This window comes from Gallus gallus, chromosome 1 (genome assembly GCF_016699485.2).
Source record: "Gallus gallus isolate bGalGal1 chromosome 1, bGalGal1.mat.broiler.GRCg7b, whole genome shotgun sequence".
In the NCBI taxonomy this organism is placed as follows: domain Eukaryota; kingdom Metazoa; phylum Chordata; class Aves; order Galliformes; family Phasianidae; genus Gallus; species Gallus gallus.
In genome coordinates this window covers 175,301,961-175,321,499 of record NC_052532.1, presented here as the reverse complement: position 1 = coordinate 175,321,499, position 19,539 = coordinate 175,301,961, and the positions used below count along the sequence as shown (strand labels likewise).

The 19,539-nt window shown below is 48.3% G+C and overlaps 2 protein-coding genes across 7 annotated transcripts in view; one reads left to right on the top strand and one right to left on the bottom strand.

Moving 5' to 3' along the window:
* The window catches only part of MTUS2 (microtubule associated tumor suppressor candidate 2), a 270,353-nt gene extending 265,314 nt beyond the window's left edge, over positions 1-5,039 (top strand). For all 4 annotated transcript variants that reach the window (XM_417117.7, XM_046909909.1, XM_015278698.4 and 1 more), the window contains one exon: positions 948-5,039. In XM_417117.7, coding sequence (XP_417117.3) covers positions 948-1,164 — 217 coding nt within the window. In that variant the 3' untranslated portion in view covers positions 1,165-5,039. The remainder of the gene's footprint in view (positions 1-947) is intronic.
* The window catches only part of SLC7A1 (solute carrier family 7 member 1), a 44,007-nt gene continuing 29,142 nt past the window's right edge, over positions 4,675-19,539 (bottom strand). For all 3 annotated transcript variants that reach the window (NM_001398060.1, XM_046941902.1, NM_001145490.2), the window contains 7 exons: positions 18,297-18,519; positions 17,322-17,461; positions 15,683-15,785; positions 13,342-13,553; positions 12,854-13,002; positions 10,365-10,473; positions 4,675-9,230 (listed from right to left, as the gene is read on the bottom strand). In NM_001398060.1, the coding sequence (NP_001384989.1) occupies positions 9,121-9,230; positions 10,365-10,473; positions 12,854-13,002; positions 13,342-13,553; positions 15,683-15,785; positions 17,322-17,461; positions 18,297-18,519 (1,046 nt within the window). In that variant the 3' untranslated portion in view covers positions 4,675-9,120. The remainder of the gene's footprint in view (positions 9,231-10,364; positions 10,474-12,853; positions 13,003-13,341; positions 13,554-15,682; positions 15,786-17,321; positions 17,462-18,296; positions 18,520-19,539) is intronic.

Genomic DNA, 19,539 nt, shown 5'->3' with positions numbered 1-19,539 from the left:
CCACCTGGCTGGAGGCAAGCAGACTTATGAGGTTTGGTGCCCACAGATTGCTCCATCCCACCATTGAAGCAGCCAGCGGGTTGTAGGGGGCTTCCCTGGTGCTGCAGCCAGCAATGGAGGGTCAGGATGGTCAGGACCCAAAGCCTCACATGGCATTTATGGAGCAGAGCATCATTTGAACAAGGGAGCACAGAGAGCACAGACTTCTTTCCCCTTTCACGCTGCAGCAGCTGGAGGGGTGGAAGAGTCAGGGGTACAGTGGCACTCACCTCTTTGCTTGTGCTCTGCCAGCTCACAGTTGCTGTTCCTCATGGCCCAGATTTGGTGGCAGGGTTGAGAAGCAAAGGTGAGAGTTACAGCTGCCACTGGAGTCGACAACAGAGCTTTGTCCTTGATTACTCAGCAAAATGCCTAAATGTCCTCCTTCTCCACCGCTCTGGAGAAGATGGAGCAGCTCAACAGGCACCTCTGGGTGATGGTGTGCTTTTGGGCAAAGGTGGTTGGGAAGCACAGGTGTCTAATGACCTGGGGCCCTGGGCTCCACCCCAGGGGTAGGTTTGGAACCTCTGAGGCTAAGGGGCACAATCCAGATAGGAACTGCTGCACCAGTGAACAGATTCTGTAAACAGGCTACAGCACCGTGCTGGGCACTTGCATCCCTCATGTGCTGAATGGGGGGAGATGATGATCCAAGAAGTTTCACTGCTCTCAGGGCTGAAACCAACCCAGCCCTGAGCAGATAGTGATGAGGAGAGGATGCCTGAAGCCTCTGGGTGCACCCACATCCCCAAGCCAAGTACCTGGACAGCTGTGTCCCAGCTGCAGCCCTGGGGACAAGGTGGGGTGGTGTGGAAGGAGGTAGGCGGCCTCCTGCTGTGCTGCCTCTCGTGCTTCCGTGCCTCCTCCAGCCTGGTGGGCCTCACGTGCTGTCTGGCTTCCCTCCCCAGGCAACTGTCAGAGGAGAACGCCAATCTCCAAGAATACGTCGAGAAAGAAGTGGAGGAGAAGAAGCGGCTGAGCAGAACAAACGAGGAGCTGCTCTGGAAGCTGCAGGGAGGAGACGCCGTCAGCCCCGTGAAATCTCCCCCGGCATCATCCACATCATTTTATCGCTGCTCTTCAGGGAACTCCTCGCCAGCCAAAGCCAGAACCGTGCGGCGGTGATCCATCATAACCCTCTGCCTTGGGCATGTTTCCAGCTGCTGAACCTCACACCCAAGGAAGTACCACCATCAGCAGGTGCCAGAGCTCGTGGCTGCAAGCATGCTCCCTGGCTGCATAGCTTCACACTAGGCGGGGCTCTCCGAGAGACCCCAGATAGGAGCTCGTGGTTTTGACACGTTCGTTACGGTAGCAGAGAGGATAGTGATAAGTTAGGATAGCAGAAAGGTAGGCTAGCAAAAGGTTTAGCTTAGTACGGTAACGATTTCACTGTGATTAGAGCCAGCTGTTGGAAAATGCTATATCACAGGTTCATTGGGATGGACTGCTGCTGCAGTACTTCAGGTTAGTCTCAAATAGAGTTCCAGTTGTGAATATTTCTGTATATGTGTCTGTGTTTATATACATGTATGTACTGTACCTTTATACCTATATATAGATGCACACACATATGTATGTAGTTGAAGACGTTCTGAATTGCATTTTTTTATATTCTTGGATACTACTAAGTGCTGATCTATTTTCATTACAGTCAGCAGTTTTCTAACTCGTGCCTAAGACCCGTATCAAAACGAAACGCGTTTCTGTTGCGCCTCCCAGGAACATTTATACCCGAACCAGAAGGAAGTCCCACAGAAATAGAAGCGCCTTCCAAGTGACCACCAAGTGGTACAATCCTTAACGTGAACACCAGCGACTTTGGCATTCTGAGACAGTACTGCCTTGAGAACATCACCTTTGCATTGAGCACCAGATGAGAAACGCAAACCATCCACTGCTTTTAGCTCTTAGCGTTGATGTTGTCAGCGGGGATAGGATAGAGATGAGAAACCCAGGAGTTTTAGTCAATATGATAGAGGTTACTGGGTAATGTGTTTCAATTTTAGACTCTTTAGCTCCTCGATTGCTTTTATCTCGCTTCCCCTTGACCCGGTTTTGAAAGTCAAAACCTCTGGGTGTAGGGTGCTGTTTGGGTTGATACGTTTCAAGTCCCATGAGCAAGGAGAAGAAAATGAGCCCCTTATGTTCAGACCAGCATTAGGCTGAGCTGGTGGGCGCCTGCTGGAACACCAGGCGTGATACAGAGGGCTGCATGGGTGCAGAAGAGGTCAGAATGTCCCCTTCCATACCTACCCATGTCTCACACCGCTCCACTTTACCCAGCGTTGCAAAGTGTGTGTGGGAGCCGTGCCCGGCTTTGCTGGAACACTCTCAGGATGCTCTCTGCAGCTCAGATACAGATTTGGCCACCGCCAGTGCATTCCTAGTATCACTGCAACGCTATAAAAATGATAGTGATGTTGGGTTTTTTTCTCCTTTTCTTGAGAAATTTACTTTTGTAGCAGCTCTTGCATGTGATGCTGAGTGACTTGAGCATCTTGTCAGGATAGACCTTACCACAGCAGCTGCCATTGAAACACGTTGCTAGATGGTAGTGTGTCCAGAAAGTACAGCCTGGAAACAAAATAGGTACACACACAGAGGCCCTCCTCGCCAATACAACGTAACTACCCTCAGACCTGCTGCATGCACAGAAAGCTGCAATACCTCCTGCAGTGTTGTGCTTCAGTCTGACGATGCAGTTCTGATGGGATGAGAAAGGCAGAATTGTTATCATGAGCTGATCTCAGCTTCCCCACGTTGAACACACCAGAGCATATTATCAGCCTGGGATGGGCTGGCAAAGCCTGGCCTTCTTCATTTCTTCATTGTTCTCCTCTATTTCTGGTGCTTTCCTACTCCCATTTTTTAATTAAATTCATATTCAATAATTGCTTCCAGCAGTGAATTGGGAGTGGGGCTTCAATGCTGGGAAAACCAGGACCAGCCCTAGTTCTGCCATCACTCGGTGTCATCGCCAGCCCCTTTCCCATTGAATTGTTGCCTCCCAACCCTGCCCATCACTGAATACTTCCTTGGTGCAACCTCCACATCACTGGCAAAGCTCAGAGCCTGGTGGGGAGGTGCCCCAGCCCAGCAAACCTTCCCTAGGGGGATGTCATCGGTTCCTCCTGAGCCCAGAAACAGGGAGTTCCATCCCCCCCAGAAATCACTCCTTTTTCTTGCTCTTCCTTCTCCTCATCTCCAAGGAGAGGTCAGGCTGTACGTGCCACGGTGAGGAGGAGGAAGCACTTGCCATGGATGCCCACCATGGGCTGGCCCCAGCGCTGGCTCCCCTGCTCAGTGATGCTGGCACATCTCCCCTGGGGACAGGGCAAATGCAGGTGCCTGGCCCACCCTATAGGGACCGGGGGGGCAGAGCCGGGTGCCACTCACCCCTCATCCCTCAGGCAGCAGCTTGGAGTTCCCAAACGTTTGCGGATTGAGCACTGAGGCCTTGGTGCATCCCACGGCAGGGCTCTGGGGATGGCACAGCGGCAAAGGCTGCTGCTGGTGCTGGTGGTGGGTGGGGAGGAAAGCAGACACTAAGAGGTGCACATCAGGTATGTTCCGTCTCTGCACTGATCGCTTGTGTCCCATGGACACGCCGAGGAGCCCCTGTACAGTTCCCACACAGCAGGAGTCCCACGGTCCGGTTCACTCTGTGGCTAATGAGTACAGGAAGTTTGTATTATTTCGGTTCTGATGTACAGATAAGTGTAATATATTCCTGATAATAAACACACGCGCCAGCACACAGCGTGGGTGGGCGCATAAAAACTGGGGTGTCCCGCTGTGTTTTCTGCGTACACAGACATCCAGACAATGGCATGAATGGAAGGCAAAGAGAAATCCCGTTGCGGCGTGGTAAGGACTGGGGGCCTCCTGGCAGGGAGCGGCCGAGTGGGGTTATCACAGCTCCCGTGCTCTGCATTAACTCCAAATCCCATAGACTGCCATAGAGAAAAACGAGGCTCACAGACCAGCACGTCCCCGCAGCGACACAGCGCTGGGTGTGGGCACTTCTCGGGTGTCTGGTCTGAGGCACCTTCAGCCCCCAAGGCAGCTTTGGGGCGTGAGGACACTGAGCTGGGGCTCTTCCAGGTGGGGGCTGAGAGCACAGCGCCCCACTGGGGACTGCAGTGCTGCCCCGTGGGCTCATCCCAACCCTGGAAACCCCCCAGGCAGAATGTGCTCAGTGCACAGCCCCTATTTCCCGTAGCAAACCAAGGCGGCGGCACCAGGGGCTGCACCCCAGGGCAGTGCTCTCCTGTGCAGCCAGGGACAGCCCGCAGGCATTGCAGACAGGACTAGACTTTAGGACTAGAGGGAATGGCTTCAAGCTGCACCAGGGAAGGTTCAGGCTGGACGTTAGGAAATACTGCTTCTCTGAAAGGGTGGTCAGGCACTGGAATGGGCTGCCCAGAGAGGTGGTGGAGTCACCGACCCTGGTGGTGTTCAAAGTGTTTGGATGTTGTGTTGAGGGACATGGTTTAGCAAGAACCATTGGTGATGGGCGAATGGTTGGACTGGATGATCCTGTGGGTCTTTTCCAACCTTAGCGATTCTATGATTCTATGACAGCTGGGGGACAAAGGCGGGCTCAAAAACGAGGGCGAACAACAGGCACGGTTTATTCGAGTACTGAGAAAAATGCTTTAATGCTGTACCACTTAACGAGGAGTGAATTGCCAAAAGCTTCATCTGGTGGTGAAGTATTTACAGTGGCACCAGGAGAAAAGGGAGCTGTGCACACGCATGGGGGGGGTCACATTTACAAATGTAAGGCTTCAAGCGCTGCACGGACACAGGAAAAAGAAATCCAACCGAAAGAAAGGTAAAAAAAGATCAAAAATAGATCTGTTTGCAGAACAAGCATCAAAACTATTTAACACGCCTGTAAGAAACTCTGAGAAACCATTAGGAAAATAGACCGTCAACAGAAAGGTATATACAGTTTGCTTCATAATTCAAAAATAAACACTGTACAGACTCTTCCATGGCTTCAGTCCGGAAAGTCGCTTTGCTGGCCGCGCTCACCGTGTCTCCATGGAGCACTGAGGGCACGGCTCGGCCTGGGGGCAAATTCCCTGAGAGCATCCCAGGAGGTGCCGCCCTCCGTGCCCTGCCGGGGTGGGGGCTCAGACACAGAGAGGGAACGGTCCCATGAGCAGGGATGGGGTGGAGGTGCAGGCGTGCGGGGACCCAACGCTGCTGCCATCACTTGGGCTGATGGTAGCAATGCTCATTTGTGGGTGGTTTCCTGGGGGTGGAAATTCTGCTAGGAGGAATTGGAGAGATCCCGGTGGAACCGATCAGAACAGTGCCACTGAAGAGTTGATCTTACAAAATGAGATTCCCCCTAACACTGCTTTGTCTCTGAGTCAATAGGAATGGAGGGAGCCCACGGCACTGCCCACTGCCACCGGGGTTTGGTTTGGCCTGGGGGAACGCTGCTGAGCATCCATGTTCAGAGCCCCCCCTTGCAAAACCCTGCCCTTACACACCCACAAGGCTCCAGGCTATGCTCCCTGCCCCACACCAGGGCCGGGTGACCCCCACTACCATGCAAGAGGATGGTGAACTGCACCCCAAGGGATGAGAGAAATAGGAAATGAAGCCAGAACCCACCCGGCAACGATTTTCAGCAACCAAAGAATGATGTTTGTAAGGAAGTATGCAAAAGCTAGTCACGATTCTATGATTTTTACACCAAATTGCCTTTGTGGTGAGAAAGGCGCTGCTGTAACAGCAGTTTGCCTTTGAGAAAGGCTGTGGGCCACGTGCTGGTGGCTCCTCTGCAGCGAGCTCCTCTCCAGGTTGGCCAAACTGAGGCCACCCCATGGGCAGAGTCATCGCGCTGACACAAAAAGGGTCTCCTCTGGCACCAAGCAAAGGCAGCACTTCTCAGTCCCCACCCCTCCATCTAGCAAAATGCATCCGTACAAAATATCCTTATCATAATAAAACAAAACAATTGCTGAACTATTTACAAAGACGAGCTCGATGGAGGAGAGGCATCTTGTTCACAAGAGCGAGGTGATAGCAGCAGCTGCATGTACCCAAAGACACCTGGGGTGACCTATGGGACACGCAGACATCAGCAGGGACGCAGAGACCAAAAAAAAAAATAATCAAATGAAAACTTATAAAAAAAAAATAACAATAAATCACCCATTTGAAAACATCACCCCAGAAACAGGCAGCCAAATTTCTACCTTTCAGCTTGCAAATCCAAGCGGGGCGGGGATGCAGCAGTGAGGGCAGGGCAGAGCAGGCAGCAGTGAGCACATCATTGAGCCCTGCACACAGCCTGGCATGGGGGCTTCCCCAGGGCTGGCACAGGCCATGGCTCATTGGAACACTGGAACACAAAGCGTGGCGAAACGGAAGGATTTTCCTATGGAACCTTCTGGGAGAAAAGGAAACAGCAGGAAAATGAGCCCAATGCAGACTTTCCCTTTCTCCTACGTGCTGATATTACACGCCACAGAAGCTGAAATAAAGTTACGGGATATAAATACCAGAACAGATCCCTAAGAAGACAACAAAAATAAGTTAACATTTATTAAAAAAAAACACAGCAAGAAATCTGCATATTTTTAGATAATTTTCTTTGGAAATCCACTTCCATCAGAATTCAGCCTCATACTATCAGTGCTGAATGTCTGAGTTGCTCAGAGTTGGTACCCAAGGCAAAGAAAAAGGTCCTTACATTTTTGGTACAATGGGAAACTTCCACACCCTCTGAGTTTCCATTTTCCACTTTTTCCTCATCCTGTCACATCCTCAGTGCTTCCCAGGAGGCGATGGCACACACTGAGTTTTTGCCCGTGTTTAAATCAAAATAGATCTCAACCTCCTGGGTTTTAATTTTGATACTCTTCTCTCCCTGCTTGAGTAAGACTTCGTATGTGCGCAAGGAAAAAAGGACTGGCAGATGGTCAAGGCCATCTGCCAGCCTGAAAGCACCCTGAAAATACACCCAGACAGCAATACACTGAGCACGTTCCCTCCACCCAGCTCCAGCCCCGAGAAGAGCCTCCCAGTGTGCCAGAAGGCCAAGACTGGAACTCCTTGTGGGCAGAAAGGCTGTGCTGGAAACCTTCAAGATATGACTCACCACAATATGACTGAGGGAGATGGCCTGGATCCCCCTTCTGCTGCACCAGGTTCCTGCTGAGTCACTGGTTAAGCCACATGGAGCCCCTTCCTTGGTCCCCACCAGTATGTTGGGGACAGGCGCCCTTCCCCTCAGCAGCAGGAGTTGTGATGGCCAACAGACCAACAGCCCCAGGCATTGGAGGCAGAGGTGTGGAGGACACCTGGGGCAGCCCCCACACAGGTTAGGAGAGAGGATTTCTGCAGTATCTGTTTGGCATTTGTTATTCAGCACATTTAAATAATGGCGTTGCGTGGGCACAACCCACCTTTGGGACGCTTCCACAAGCCTTCTTTGGGGCAGTGGATTTGGCTGGGGAGATATTTGAGAGAATCTTTTTTGAAACTGCCTTTCAGCAAAGCCAAGGCCACGTCTGTGTTCCCAGCTCAACACAGACTTTGGTCTCACCTCTGAACTCCACAGAATCATAGAATGGCTTGGGCTGGGCAGGGACATCTTGCACAGGACCTCTTTGCTCAAAGGCCCATCCAACCTCATTCCCAACACGTCCAAAGGTGGAGAACTCCCATGGCCCGGGACATGCTGTGCAGGCAGCACAAGCATCCCTGGCCCCACAGCAGTACATGCTGGAGTGAGAGCTGCACGGTACTGCACGGGGTGGGTGGGCAGCATTCAGAGCAGGGGCTCAGCACATTTACAGCCCTGCTCAGGCCCATGTTAAGCAGCTGAGCAGCCTGCTTCCAGGGGACTGCAAGGTAAACTCTCAGCAAGCCAGCCCCTAGTGAGTGCCCCCTGCTCTGATGGGACCACCGGGAAGGAGGAGAGCCTACAACATCCTCATGCCCCAAGAGGCACTCGGCACAGACGCAAGTGCTGCTCACACATGAAGTTCAAGCCCTTGAGATTCTTCCTGTGTTCCTCCTTCCAGGGACACAAACACGCTTCACACTGATGCCAAACACTCACAGCCAAATGCTGTTCTCTGCTATTCACACAGCCCACTCTGGGGCAGCTCCTCTAACTTCCAACCAACCACATTTCTAGAGCTGGGCTCAAGAGCACTTCTGCCACCCCACCGGTTCAGCCCCACTGCTGGTCAGCTCTGACCTGAAGAGGTAGAAGGCTCTTTGGAGACACCTGTGCCATTAAAAGACATTCAAGTACTCGCACCAGATATTTCTATGACTAAACCCCACATCCCTCTGCTGAGCCTAAAGTTAGCAGAAACATCCATTTGCATTATCTGCACACTGCCAAATGACCATTCAACCGACAAGCAGCAGCCATAAACCTCCCAACATTTCACAGTAGCGGTGTGTTCTAAAGTACATGAATACCGAGTTAAAAGTTAAATGCAATAAAAACCAGGAAACCCGATGCTCTGAAGAACATAAACCTTGCAGGTGCCTTCTTAACAAGGTGAAAGCTCATGTTTGCCGACAGCCTTTTCTTTGTATATACATAGGTGGTACAGCTCACATCAGGTGAAGGAAGGGTCTGGTCTAAGCGTGACAACAGCACTGCAGTTGTGCTCTGTGTATATCAGGTAGAATATCTGTGGGGAGGTCATTCCCAGGGCTACCGAAAGAAGGACCTCTGTGAGGCCTGGTTTCATAGCAGCATTTCAGGTTAACTGGCACACAGAAGCAGTTTTCTTTCTAGACATTGAAAAACAAAACAAAACAAAACAACAGGAGGGAGAAGGGAGAGTGCATGGCCCCGGACCAGCTGACAGCATTGCTGGGAGCAGCCAGTGGGGCAGCTTTTTTTCCTTGTGATCCCTTCTAACTGCGCTACTAAGCAAACTGCAAGCTGCAGCAACAGGCCTGGGGATTCCCACACTGCGCTTCCTTCTTGCTGCAGTACTGATTAACCAGATGCAACACTTCAGGAGCCCCATGGCACAGCTGCCTTCGCTGCAGCGGTCCCCGGTTGCCCATGAGCTACACCCGTGGTCATTTGCAGCTGTCTGAGGCAGTGTCCATGCTTCTCTCCGTGTCTGCTGATGCTGCGTATGCAGCTTCCACGCTGTGCCATATTCCATAGGAGAAGTAGATGATAAAGCCTGCAGGAGCCAAGGGAGAGAGGGGAGTTAGCACTGTTAAGGGGACAGACACCACTGCTCACACCTACAGGCACAGGTTGCAGATCCAGGCTACAGCCCTCCTGACAGCTTGCATCTTGGCATCACTGCCCGCCTTAGAAAAGAAATCCAGGTTTAACCCAGGTTATAAAACCAGCACTTGGAACAAAAAAACAAATGAAAAAGTAAAAGCTCCAACACAAAGATTGCTCCTCTGCACACCCTGCTTGTGCTGGCTCACAGCCATCCTACTGCTCTTTCTTTTAATGTGGATTCCTCACATGGTGACACACAGCTCTCCTTCTTCAGCTTGTTTTGGTGCCCAGTGACATCTTATAAGAAGGCACAGAGAGGACTTTTCACGTTAAAGAAACAAAAATGCTCTGGCAGTTTGGGAGGTTTGCACAGTGGGTTCCAATTTTGGATGCATTTCTGTCTGGCGCTGCACAAGGCAGTGCTGGTTTAGCACTGAGATGTCCTGAGGCCAGGACTACCTGGCAAGGTGCTAACACACATAGGTAAATTGGAATGAAAAAGGGAAAGGCCACTCCCTCTCATCCTATCACTGTTATCTGGGAGAAGAGGCCAACCCCCACCTCACCACAACCTCCTTTCAGACAATTGTAGACAGCAGTAAGGTCTCCCTTGAGGCTCCTCTTCTCCAGGCTGAACAATCTGAATTCATCTGTCTTTGACCCTCCAAGTCTCCTACCACTACAGGAAGAAGCTACAAAGTAGTATCCTGGTAAAGGCCCCTACAGATGACTATAAACTGATCAGGCAATCACAATGCCAGGCCACATCATGCTCAACATCCTCCCTGTGTAGGGAACAAATGCACACAAACTAACAAAACTGCAAAAAAACCCACACCTATGTAGCTGACCATGAAGTCATTATAGAAGCAGCATAAGCACTCACAAGAGTGTCATGACCCATCAGTTTAAAACAAAGACACGCTAGAGACACACTGCCTAAATGGCTTCAGTGAAGTCAGAGAGGTCACCCAACAATTAAAAGAGTGCAGAATCCATCCCTGGAATGTTACAGCAGATTTATGGTTAAAAAAGCCTCAAAACTTTGAACAAGTACATTTTTCTTCTCTTTTGAACTCACCTATGAGCATCCAGACTGCAAACCGTATCCATGTGCCTAGGTCTAGCTGCATCATGAGGTAAACATTCACAAAAATACTCACAATAGGAAGAAGGGGCAGAAGAGGTACCTGAAAAAAGCAAGAGGGATACATTACATCTGCAGGGCAGAGCAGTGGGCAGGCAAGAACATCGCATCCCTTGCTTGATGGGATGGGATGGGACGTGATGGCTGCTATAATCACCTCAGCTGCTGGATCTGAGAAAAGGCAAGGTTAGATCTAACTACAGGACACGAGTCCCCTGTGTGACCACCACTCACATCACTCCAGTCCATTTTAAAAATGGTTGTCCTAGCTTTGTGGTTTGGAAGGAGACAAGAAGCCAACTTCAGCTTCAATTCTATGAGGGGAACAAGCGAAGAGGAACACCACGGACAGCACCGTGGCAGGGACCAACTGAAGACCAGGAGGGGGTTAAGGAAAGGTGAGAGGAGGGACCTGAGGAACTTCACCCAGCAGGTACTGAAGTTGTTAAGCAGTATACAGCAGAGGGATGATCTCTTGACGTCCCTTCCAACCTCTGCAGTTGTGTGATTCCGTGTGATTCTGTGAAATGATTCCAGAACAGAAGAAAAGCAGGAAATACTGCAAAAGACCAGAGCAGCTACACCAACAGCGCCTTAGTGATCGGAAAACCAGAATACCATAAAGCCAAAGGGCAAAAATCAGAATGTGAAAAAATAGCAGAGTCTGTACATGTACAGACAAAATCCAGAAGGACAAAGGTCTGTCAATATGGTGAAACTGAGAGGAAAGTGAAAAGAATTTCCTTCACTTGTGAGGAAAAGGAGATTTACAAAAAATAAAAAGTCTGAAATATTTTAAGCCTTTCTTGAATTCAGTTTCACACACACAAAAAAAGGAAAAACATCACATTTATGGCGACCAGCCATCCACATCATTAAGAAGGGGATGGACACACAGGTTAGAAAACAGAAGAATATTTTCCTAAATAAGGCACTGTTAAATAGCAGGGATAAATGGTATTCCCCTAGGATGGTGAGGTATGTACCTAGAGATTGCAGAATGATCTTTAAACCATTAGTAGGCTTCTTTGAGAGCTCTTGGTAGACCTGGAAGGTCTCCAAAATCTGGGGAAGAAAGACAAATCACCTATTAAAAAGAAATATAGGAAAACAACTGGGAAACAAACCAGTCAGCCTTGGATTCCCAGAGAGATTCTGGAGAAAAATCACTAAGCAGTCAGGCTGTAAATGCCTACAAGACAACAAGGAGATAAGAAACAGCCATTACAGATTTAGCACTGACAGGTCTAATTGTATTTTTTCCTTGGACAGAGGAGTGCCTGAGGGAGGAAAAAAAAAAAAAAGGGAGATAAAATATCCTGAGTGTCAGGCAAAGAGATCCTCAGAAGTAAGTTCTGAGTATACAGTTCAGACTGCAGTTCTTAAGTTTTCTGCTCCTGCACACTTCTGTTTCCACTTCTGGGACCACAAACCCAAGATGAGCTGCAAACACTAACTGTAAGAGCAGTCAAAATGAGAGAACTTTACAGGAAAGGATTAGAAACACAAACAGTCTTTATAAATTGGAGAAATAGCCTGCAATCAATATGATGAAACATGACCTGCAGGATTATACTGAAAAATGATCTGTATTTGTCAATACAAAGGATAGTGTGCTTGAGCAAGGCAGGAAAATGCTAAGAGTTCCTCTTACTTAATTCTGTTGAAGAGAGAGTGGTTATCACTTCATCGCTAACAGCAGAACATGAAAATAATAGCTAAATGTGTGCTGTGGAAATTTAGACCAAGCTATTGGGAAAAGCTTGCCAGCTACATGGACAACAAAGTACTTAAAACATGACAAGGAGAAGGGCTGGTGTCCTTTCCCTTGGAGGTGTTAAAGGACTGAATCACCCTTTCACATTGGTCCACATACACCCCATCTGACAGAGCTGGTAGAAGAACTCGTGCTTTTGACTGGGTGACCCTTTGATCTTCATGCACAAGCTTGCTTCTTTGGTTCTCTCTCCTATAGCCACAATCTCATGTGACTGTTTTGATCTGCTGAAAAGCATTCCCTTTCCCTCTGGTCTCTGTTTCTTCCACAAGTTATAGCCATCGCTTTCAAAAGCACACCTCTCATCTGGCCACTCTTCTAGATCAGGCTCTGTCCTCTCAGCTTCTCCTGGACTCCAGTTCCATTTACATTTCTTTCCAAGTCCTCTATAGCCATCTCTGATCTGATCGCTCATGACTTCCTCTCCTAATTCCCTCCTCCAGCTCTCAGCTAACTCCTTCAGCCCCACTTTCTATGCTGAATTTGCTTATTCCCATGGGGTGCTTCTGGATACATCTTCACACCTACATTCTCTGTGACCCTTTGGCCAAGTCCCCCTCCACCTGATTGATGCAGATTCAATATGCATTTCCACCTCCAACCACCTCCAAAAGTCGTTTCTATCTTCACCTCCCGGGACACTCACCTTAAAGGAAAGCTTAGTTTTGCTTTCAGGCTGTTTCCATACAATGAAGCTGATAATGAGAACAAGGATTGCAGCAATAATCCATACTGCCTTTATCAGCGTGCTTGGCTTGAGGGTAGTCAAGACACAGCTGCCCACGATAAGGAAACCTGTGAACAGACACCAAAGGCTTACCAATGCTTTATTTTTTATATTTTTTTTAGCAAGAGGAAAAGAAAACCCAAACCACAAGCAGGCAAAGCAAAATCTGAAAGCAAAGCAAACAGAACTGTAAAACAAGAAATTACAAATACCTTTCCCCCTACACAGCCTCACATACCTAATCTGTATATTTCTTTTGAAGTCTTCATTTGAACCTGTAGATCCTCAGATCTCATTGAAATTGCAAGCAATCCTTAACAAGCAAGAAGGTGAGCTTCCCCACCACGGTGAGCAAAAGGATCTACCAGCTAGCTCACTGCCCCAGAGCCACATTGCCTGGTACTTACCAATGATGCAGGTGGAGATGTTCACCACCAAGCCAGAGAACTTGGAAGGGTCTGAATTTGGGGGACACAGTATGGCTTTGAGGGAACATTTCTCCTCTTCCTCTGGCAGAAACCCAGTCTGAGACTCACTTGTGCTCACAGACTCATTGTTATCTGTCTCCTCTGTTGTTCGAGCCATCTGGTATGCCAAATTAGGCTGCTCTGGCTGATACCTAGGAAAAGAGAAGCAAAACGAAGAGCTTACTGGTTTGGTGCAGAGTACCACACAGAACACTGACCGCACCCTCGATCCTTCTAGCATCAGAAAAGGCAAACATGATGTCTACAGCCTTCTATTTCAGAGGAAAATCTGAGGAATAACAAAGGCTTTTACGTGGATTAAAAAAAAAACAATTATCTGAGCAAATAAAATCAGCTATCATTACCTAAAGCTTGGTTGCAATGCCTATGTTTTAAGATGGCCAGTATTCCCTTTCAGAAACCCTACCACTCAGACCACCAGAATATTATTGGGTGGTAGCAGTGAGGACTGGAGAAGCAATTGGCAGGAGAACAATCAGGTGGCCATAATCAGCCTATGGGGTTATCTGTGGTTGCTAAGCCCTCATATTTTGGTGTGGAAGCAACTGAACTAACAGCTCAGCAGATATCACATCCTAGCAGCTGCTGATCACACCACACAGTGACATTCCTTGTGCCCTGATCTCCTCTGTACCATTCTCTTCTGCTACTGCCATTTACTGCCTCATAATGAAGGAAAAAGTAAACAAGGAACTGTAATTTTCTTATTGCATATGTGGATAACACTTCATTCAACAAGGCACAACCACATGGATCCATACAGAAAAAACACTCTTCCAGTATCAGCTTTCATTTAAAATAAGGTTTTACAGGAGACTCTCAGTTACAAGCCTAAGGAAAGGGCCATTTTGCCAGACCCCTTAAGATCAGTCCCGTGGGGATATGCTGACAATGAGATCTTTTGTGACATGTGAATTGTGAAATGCAGTGAAATCCTTGGGTCCGGACACAGCAGGGTATTAGTCACAGCACCCTACAGCTTTGGAAACAATTTAGTTGTTCCTTCAAAAGGCAGCTAAATCAGCTGCCTGGGCTGCTACAGGGCTGTCTGTCAGCTCCACAAATCTATGATGGGGAAAGTGCCATATCATAGGGACTGCAGCTTGCAAAAGCAAATTAAGAAGCCATTTATAGCTATATGGAGAATAGGAAGCCAGGAAACCAAAGGGAAGGTATGGAGGGCAAGGAAAATCCTCTGGCTCTGTACAGAGAGGCATGGTGGATGGCACAGGCACAGAGCAATGGTATTAAAATACAGTGTTGGCCCTTCATCAGCTGAAACCCGTTCTCAGTTCAACGCGTTTGCTGTGAGCAGGTAAAAAAACAAACACTAGACTTTGAATAACTCATTGAACACATAAAGATATTTTTCAGCAACATCTTCAAAACCTAATCCTCCTGGGTAGAGTGCTGTTGTTCGTGAGGTGCCAAGCAATTAAGATACTCAATCTTCATCTTATTTTGGGGAAGCTATGGGAGTTCAGCTCTTTCAGCTCTTTTAATAGACATATACTGAGTCACTGATCCTGCAAAAGCCTGCTCAGCTTCACTGCTGATGCTAGACTTTACTATGAGTACCTTACTTCCTGGCACAATCTGCAGCAACTTCACTGCTGACAGAAGGGTATCCTTGCTGACTTGCTCAAGGATGCAGACCAGAGGTAAAACTCACAAACTATACAGCCATATCTTGCCTTAGTGCTGAGGTGTGTGCAATTGAACTCTCACTCTAGGGCCTCAGAGGAACAGCACAGGAACAAGGAACCTCCACGCAGTTGATCATAAGCTGGTTCTTTTCTTCAGACACCAAAATGGAGCCAGATGTTCAAGGACAAGCTGCTCACAGCAGCTCCTTCCAGTGCTCTCATCACAGTACGACCACGCCAACAGAGACACCTTTCAACAGCCTATTTGCTCATTAATTTCCTTTCCAAAGACAGCCTAAAACTGTATCCCCAGTGGGAACAAGTGTAACAATGAAGCAGACATCCTGGACCACTCATCTGTCACCTCTACCCACCAGCACATCTCCTAGGACAGTTAGGGTCTGACTGCTGCTATGGTGGCATGGACAAGGAGCTAAGCAAGTTCAGAGGATGCTCTTGCACCTCCAACTGGTACAATTCCCTGTGACCTTGAAGAAATGAGTCTTTCATACTCTCAGCCAGAGTTCAGTTTCACTGGGTCTATAGAAACAAAGAGGGCATCCAACTGCAGAGTGTGGATTTCTGTCTGTGTGAGGCTACTTCTACATCCATACCTCAATACCAATACGCAGGCTGCCACCAACGAGTAAGCCAGGAGGGTCCCAATAGACATGAGATCCACAAGGTCTTTCAAGTCGAAGAGGAAGGCCATAATAGCTGTGGGAGGAGAGGAAGGTGAAAGGGAAGAAAACACCAACACAGCAGAGTATACACTGAAGCATAAATGACAACACAGCGCAAGTGTAACTGTCGCTCAGGACCTGGCAAGGGAAACCTAGGAAGCCCAAGCCATACTGATATGGGGACAGGAAAGACTCATTCAATGCCAATGGTCTTGTAACTCCCTGAGCCTCACAGAATGTCACAGCACAGTCTCATAGACTGGAAGCAAAGGAACCCTTTATTACAGTAGACTGCCAGCCTGTTATACATATACGGGTATGCTGAAGCAAGGGCATCCTATGATATACCCATAAGAGAAGTGAAGCTGAAGTGACACTCACCTCCAACCATGAGCACTGAGTGTTTAAACCACAGCCTCAGTGCCTGAATCCCCAGTCATAGCTGTAGCATCCCTGAGACAATACAGCCTACGACCTCTTACAGATTATTTTGCTTTCACACTCTCACTAGGCAACTCTTTGTTGTACAGACCTTTGTATAAAGGGTTTCAAAGCTGAATCTGACCCAGTCTGTCTCTAATGCACTGTCTCAAACTCAACAGCCAAAGCAATGCTAACTCTCAAGCTTCAAATGCTCCCCATACCTGCAGCTCTGGTTGGGCTTTGGTCCTGCACGCTATAAACCACAATGGGGTAATGTGAAGAGAAGGCAAACCAAATTCCTTTCTTTCTCTGGCTCTTTTTTCCCCACTTTGGGCTCAAGGCTCCCTGAAGATAAAGGTGGCAGAGAAGCAGCTGTATGAAAAACTCTGCAGGGGCCGGGATGCAGCTGCAGAAGGCTGAGCTGTTTCACCACAGCTTAGAGCTCATCATAACAGTTTGGCAACAGTGCCTCAAAGGTGGCACATTCTACACCAGTGGCTTATCCCAGATTTGGATGGCAGAAGGTAAAGAGAAAGCAGCAACACCCTTCTGTTTGCTAGGCAGTGTGAGGAAGGGGGGGTGGCTGTGAGAAGAGGATAAGCCACCCGTCTTTGTTGTCTGTGAGGTTTAGTTCTCCTATTCTTGGGACAGAGGGAAGGAGAGGACAGGACTGTGACCAGCTGTGACAAACTGATTAACAAATGTCTGTGCCACAGGGTCCATCTGCTTGTCTCCAGCTGCTCTGGTGTCTTCCACTGAGCATCTACCTACAGGCACACAGTACACAGGGCCTGCAGCCAAGCCAGGCCAATGGCCACAGAGATGCTGAGGCACAGCTGGCTGCCACTGCAGGGGGTTAATTATTTGTAAAGCCGACAGAGCACCCAGGGAGTGGATGAAGGCAGTTCTTGGCATGAGACAGGATGTCAGCAATGAGCTCTGAGCAAGAAGCACAGACACGCAGCGAGCTATTCACACTCACCCTGCCCTTGCTCTCCCAGGCTTTGGAAACCTGGGACATGCTCTGGGAAGTCACGCCATGCAACATATCCGATTAATAAGTGGGCTAGCATCAGGAAGACTTATCTGCTCCTAGGATGAGATTATGTCTCTGCTCCACTCATGCATGCAAGTCTCAGGATGTTACCTGCAACGGCTCCTGATGTCACTGTTGCAATTACTGGAGTTTTCCTCTTGTCATTGACTTTCGCCAAAAATTTAAAGAGAAGTCCATCTTCTGCCATAGCATAAATTATTCGAGGCATTGGAAACATGGAGCCAAGGAGACTAAGAACACAGAAGGGGGAAATGCTCAGAACACCTCCGTCGGAGCACAAGCACAAAAAAAGCAATCAAGTTTATGGCAGTACACACTGAAACAGGTGGCTCTCAATCACTTTAGCTTCCTTAAAAGGCTCCCTCTGAACACCCAGGTTGCTAGTAGCTGTAAACTAAATTACAGCTTCATACTCTTAGATATCTAAACCTAGCCATGGGGCATAAAAGCAGCCTGGTACTCAGGTGGCAAAATACCCTAGCTTCTGTGAACCTCTATGAGTTGCTCATCTAATTGCATATGCCTAAGTTGATCTGAAAAGGGGCTCCACAGTGCATAAGAACATGACATACTCTGCATCCAGCCTGCCCTGCCTCCTGGACAGATGGCTGTCCCGGAGGCAACCTGCAGACAGATTGCCCTGGATATGGTAAGCCCCACATGCTCCAGAAGATGCCCCCTGCACTACCTGGCATGTTTCATCCCAGCAGGCCAGGATGTCTTGCAAGCAAACTGTGTTTGCACTACAAAGCTGTCTTCATGACTCACTGATTCTAGATTCATATTCCAGAGATGTACCTACTGGGTTTGCTGCTAAGATGGGAGTTTCTGAAGTGATATTGGTCATGCACATCTCTGAAATTTATCACAGGGTGAAATCCTGGCCTTTTTGAAGTCAGAAGCTCTAAGTTTTGTTCTTGATACTAGCTCTTCTAGTAATGACCCAGGGGAACATGATGAAGGCAAACAAGCTGGGCCGCTACACAGCCCCAATGTGCAGCAGTTTGTTAAGATGGAGATAAGCATTTGCTGTGAAAGAGGCACCAAGGAAAAGCAGTGTCTCACCTCGTAGAAAGTGCACATAGGGAACCCACTGCCACTGCATAATTGGCTCCATCCCAACCTACATACTTAAAGGCATTGGGTAATGGGCTGTTGGTATCCAGCTGGTAGTAAGGCATCATGAGTGTCAGGGCAGCTGACACACCAAAATAAGCCACAAAGCAGATGAGCAGAGATGCCACGATGCCAATAGGAATGGCCTTCTGAGGGTTTTTCACCTCCTCACCTAGAAGAAAGAAATTGAAATATCAGCTCATAGACAAGCAAGAACTATCAGTGCCTACTATCATGGCCTAAGGAGCCCTTCACATACCCCAGACTGGCTGTTTGCTCCCAATTCTGTTGCTCCTGTCACTCCTTCTGACATAAACATCTGTGGAGGACTTGTAAACCCAGACACAGAAACAATTTGGATTAAAAGCGGTCTCTTCTCCAAAGAGTTAATTTATCTCCAATTACTCCTGCAATGCCACTGATAGCATGGCTCCAAAAGCAGCTCAATGGTCACAAGTGACAAGACAAAAAATTACCACGCAATTATGGGGCAAACATTTGGGTGAGACTTTCAGTATAGATCTCCACCAAAGCAACTGCACTGTGCAAGAGCACCCTACATACCCAGTTCCGGGGAGAGTTACTTTGCATGGCACACCTGAAAATCATATGGGTCTTTGGGAATCCCTCTCAAAAAAAATCCCTCTATTTTCTTTACGGAAAATTTTGGACTACCAAGTTGGGACAAATGTGTTAAAAAGATCCTCCTAATTCAGGCAGTGATTAATTAAGAAACAGTTGTGAGCCTTCTCTGTCCTGCAGAGCTGCTCTTCTCACAAAGCGTACACTTCTGAGGCTTGGCATTTCAGGAGGATGAACCAATAAGCAGAGACCCATATACCTCTACGTCAAAGCCAGATTAATGTGCTTCTCCATGGAGAGGCCCTAGGGCTAGCTGAAGTAATGGAGCTATAGCATTTCTCAAACATCTTGGAACACAAGGCAGTACTGTTTTATCTGCCTTTGTGATTATCTCCTCTCTCTGGTCCTCAGCTCTTGTCAAATGTGAAATTAAGGATAATCCTTCCTTTCTCTGGGGGAATTAGATTCTTCTAAGCCAGGAGAAATGTGACAATACTGATGGTTTCTTTCTCAGGAGATCTCTGAACCCTTGGAGATAAAAAAACTCCCTTTCATTTTGAGGCAAAGCTTTAGAGTGCAGACTCCTCCTGAGAAGTGCTCTCTTTCTATG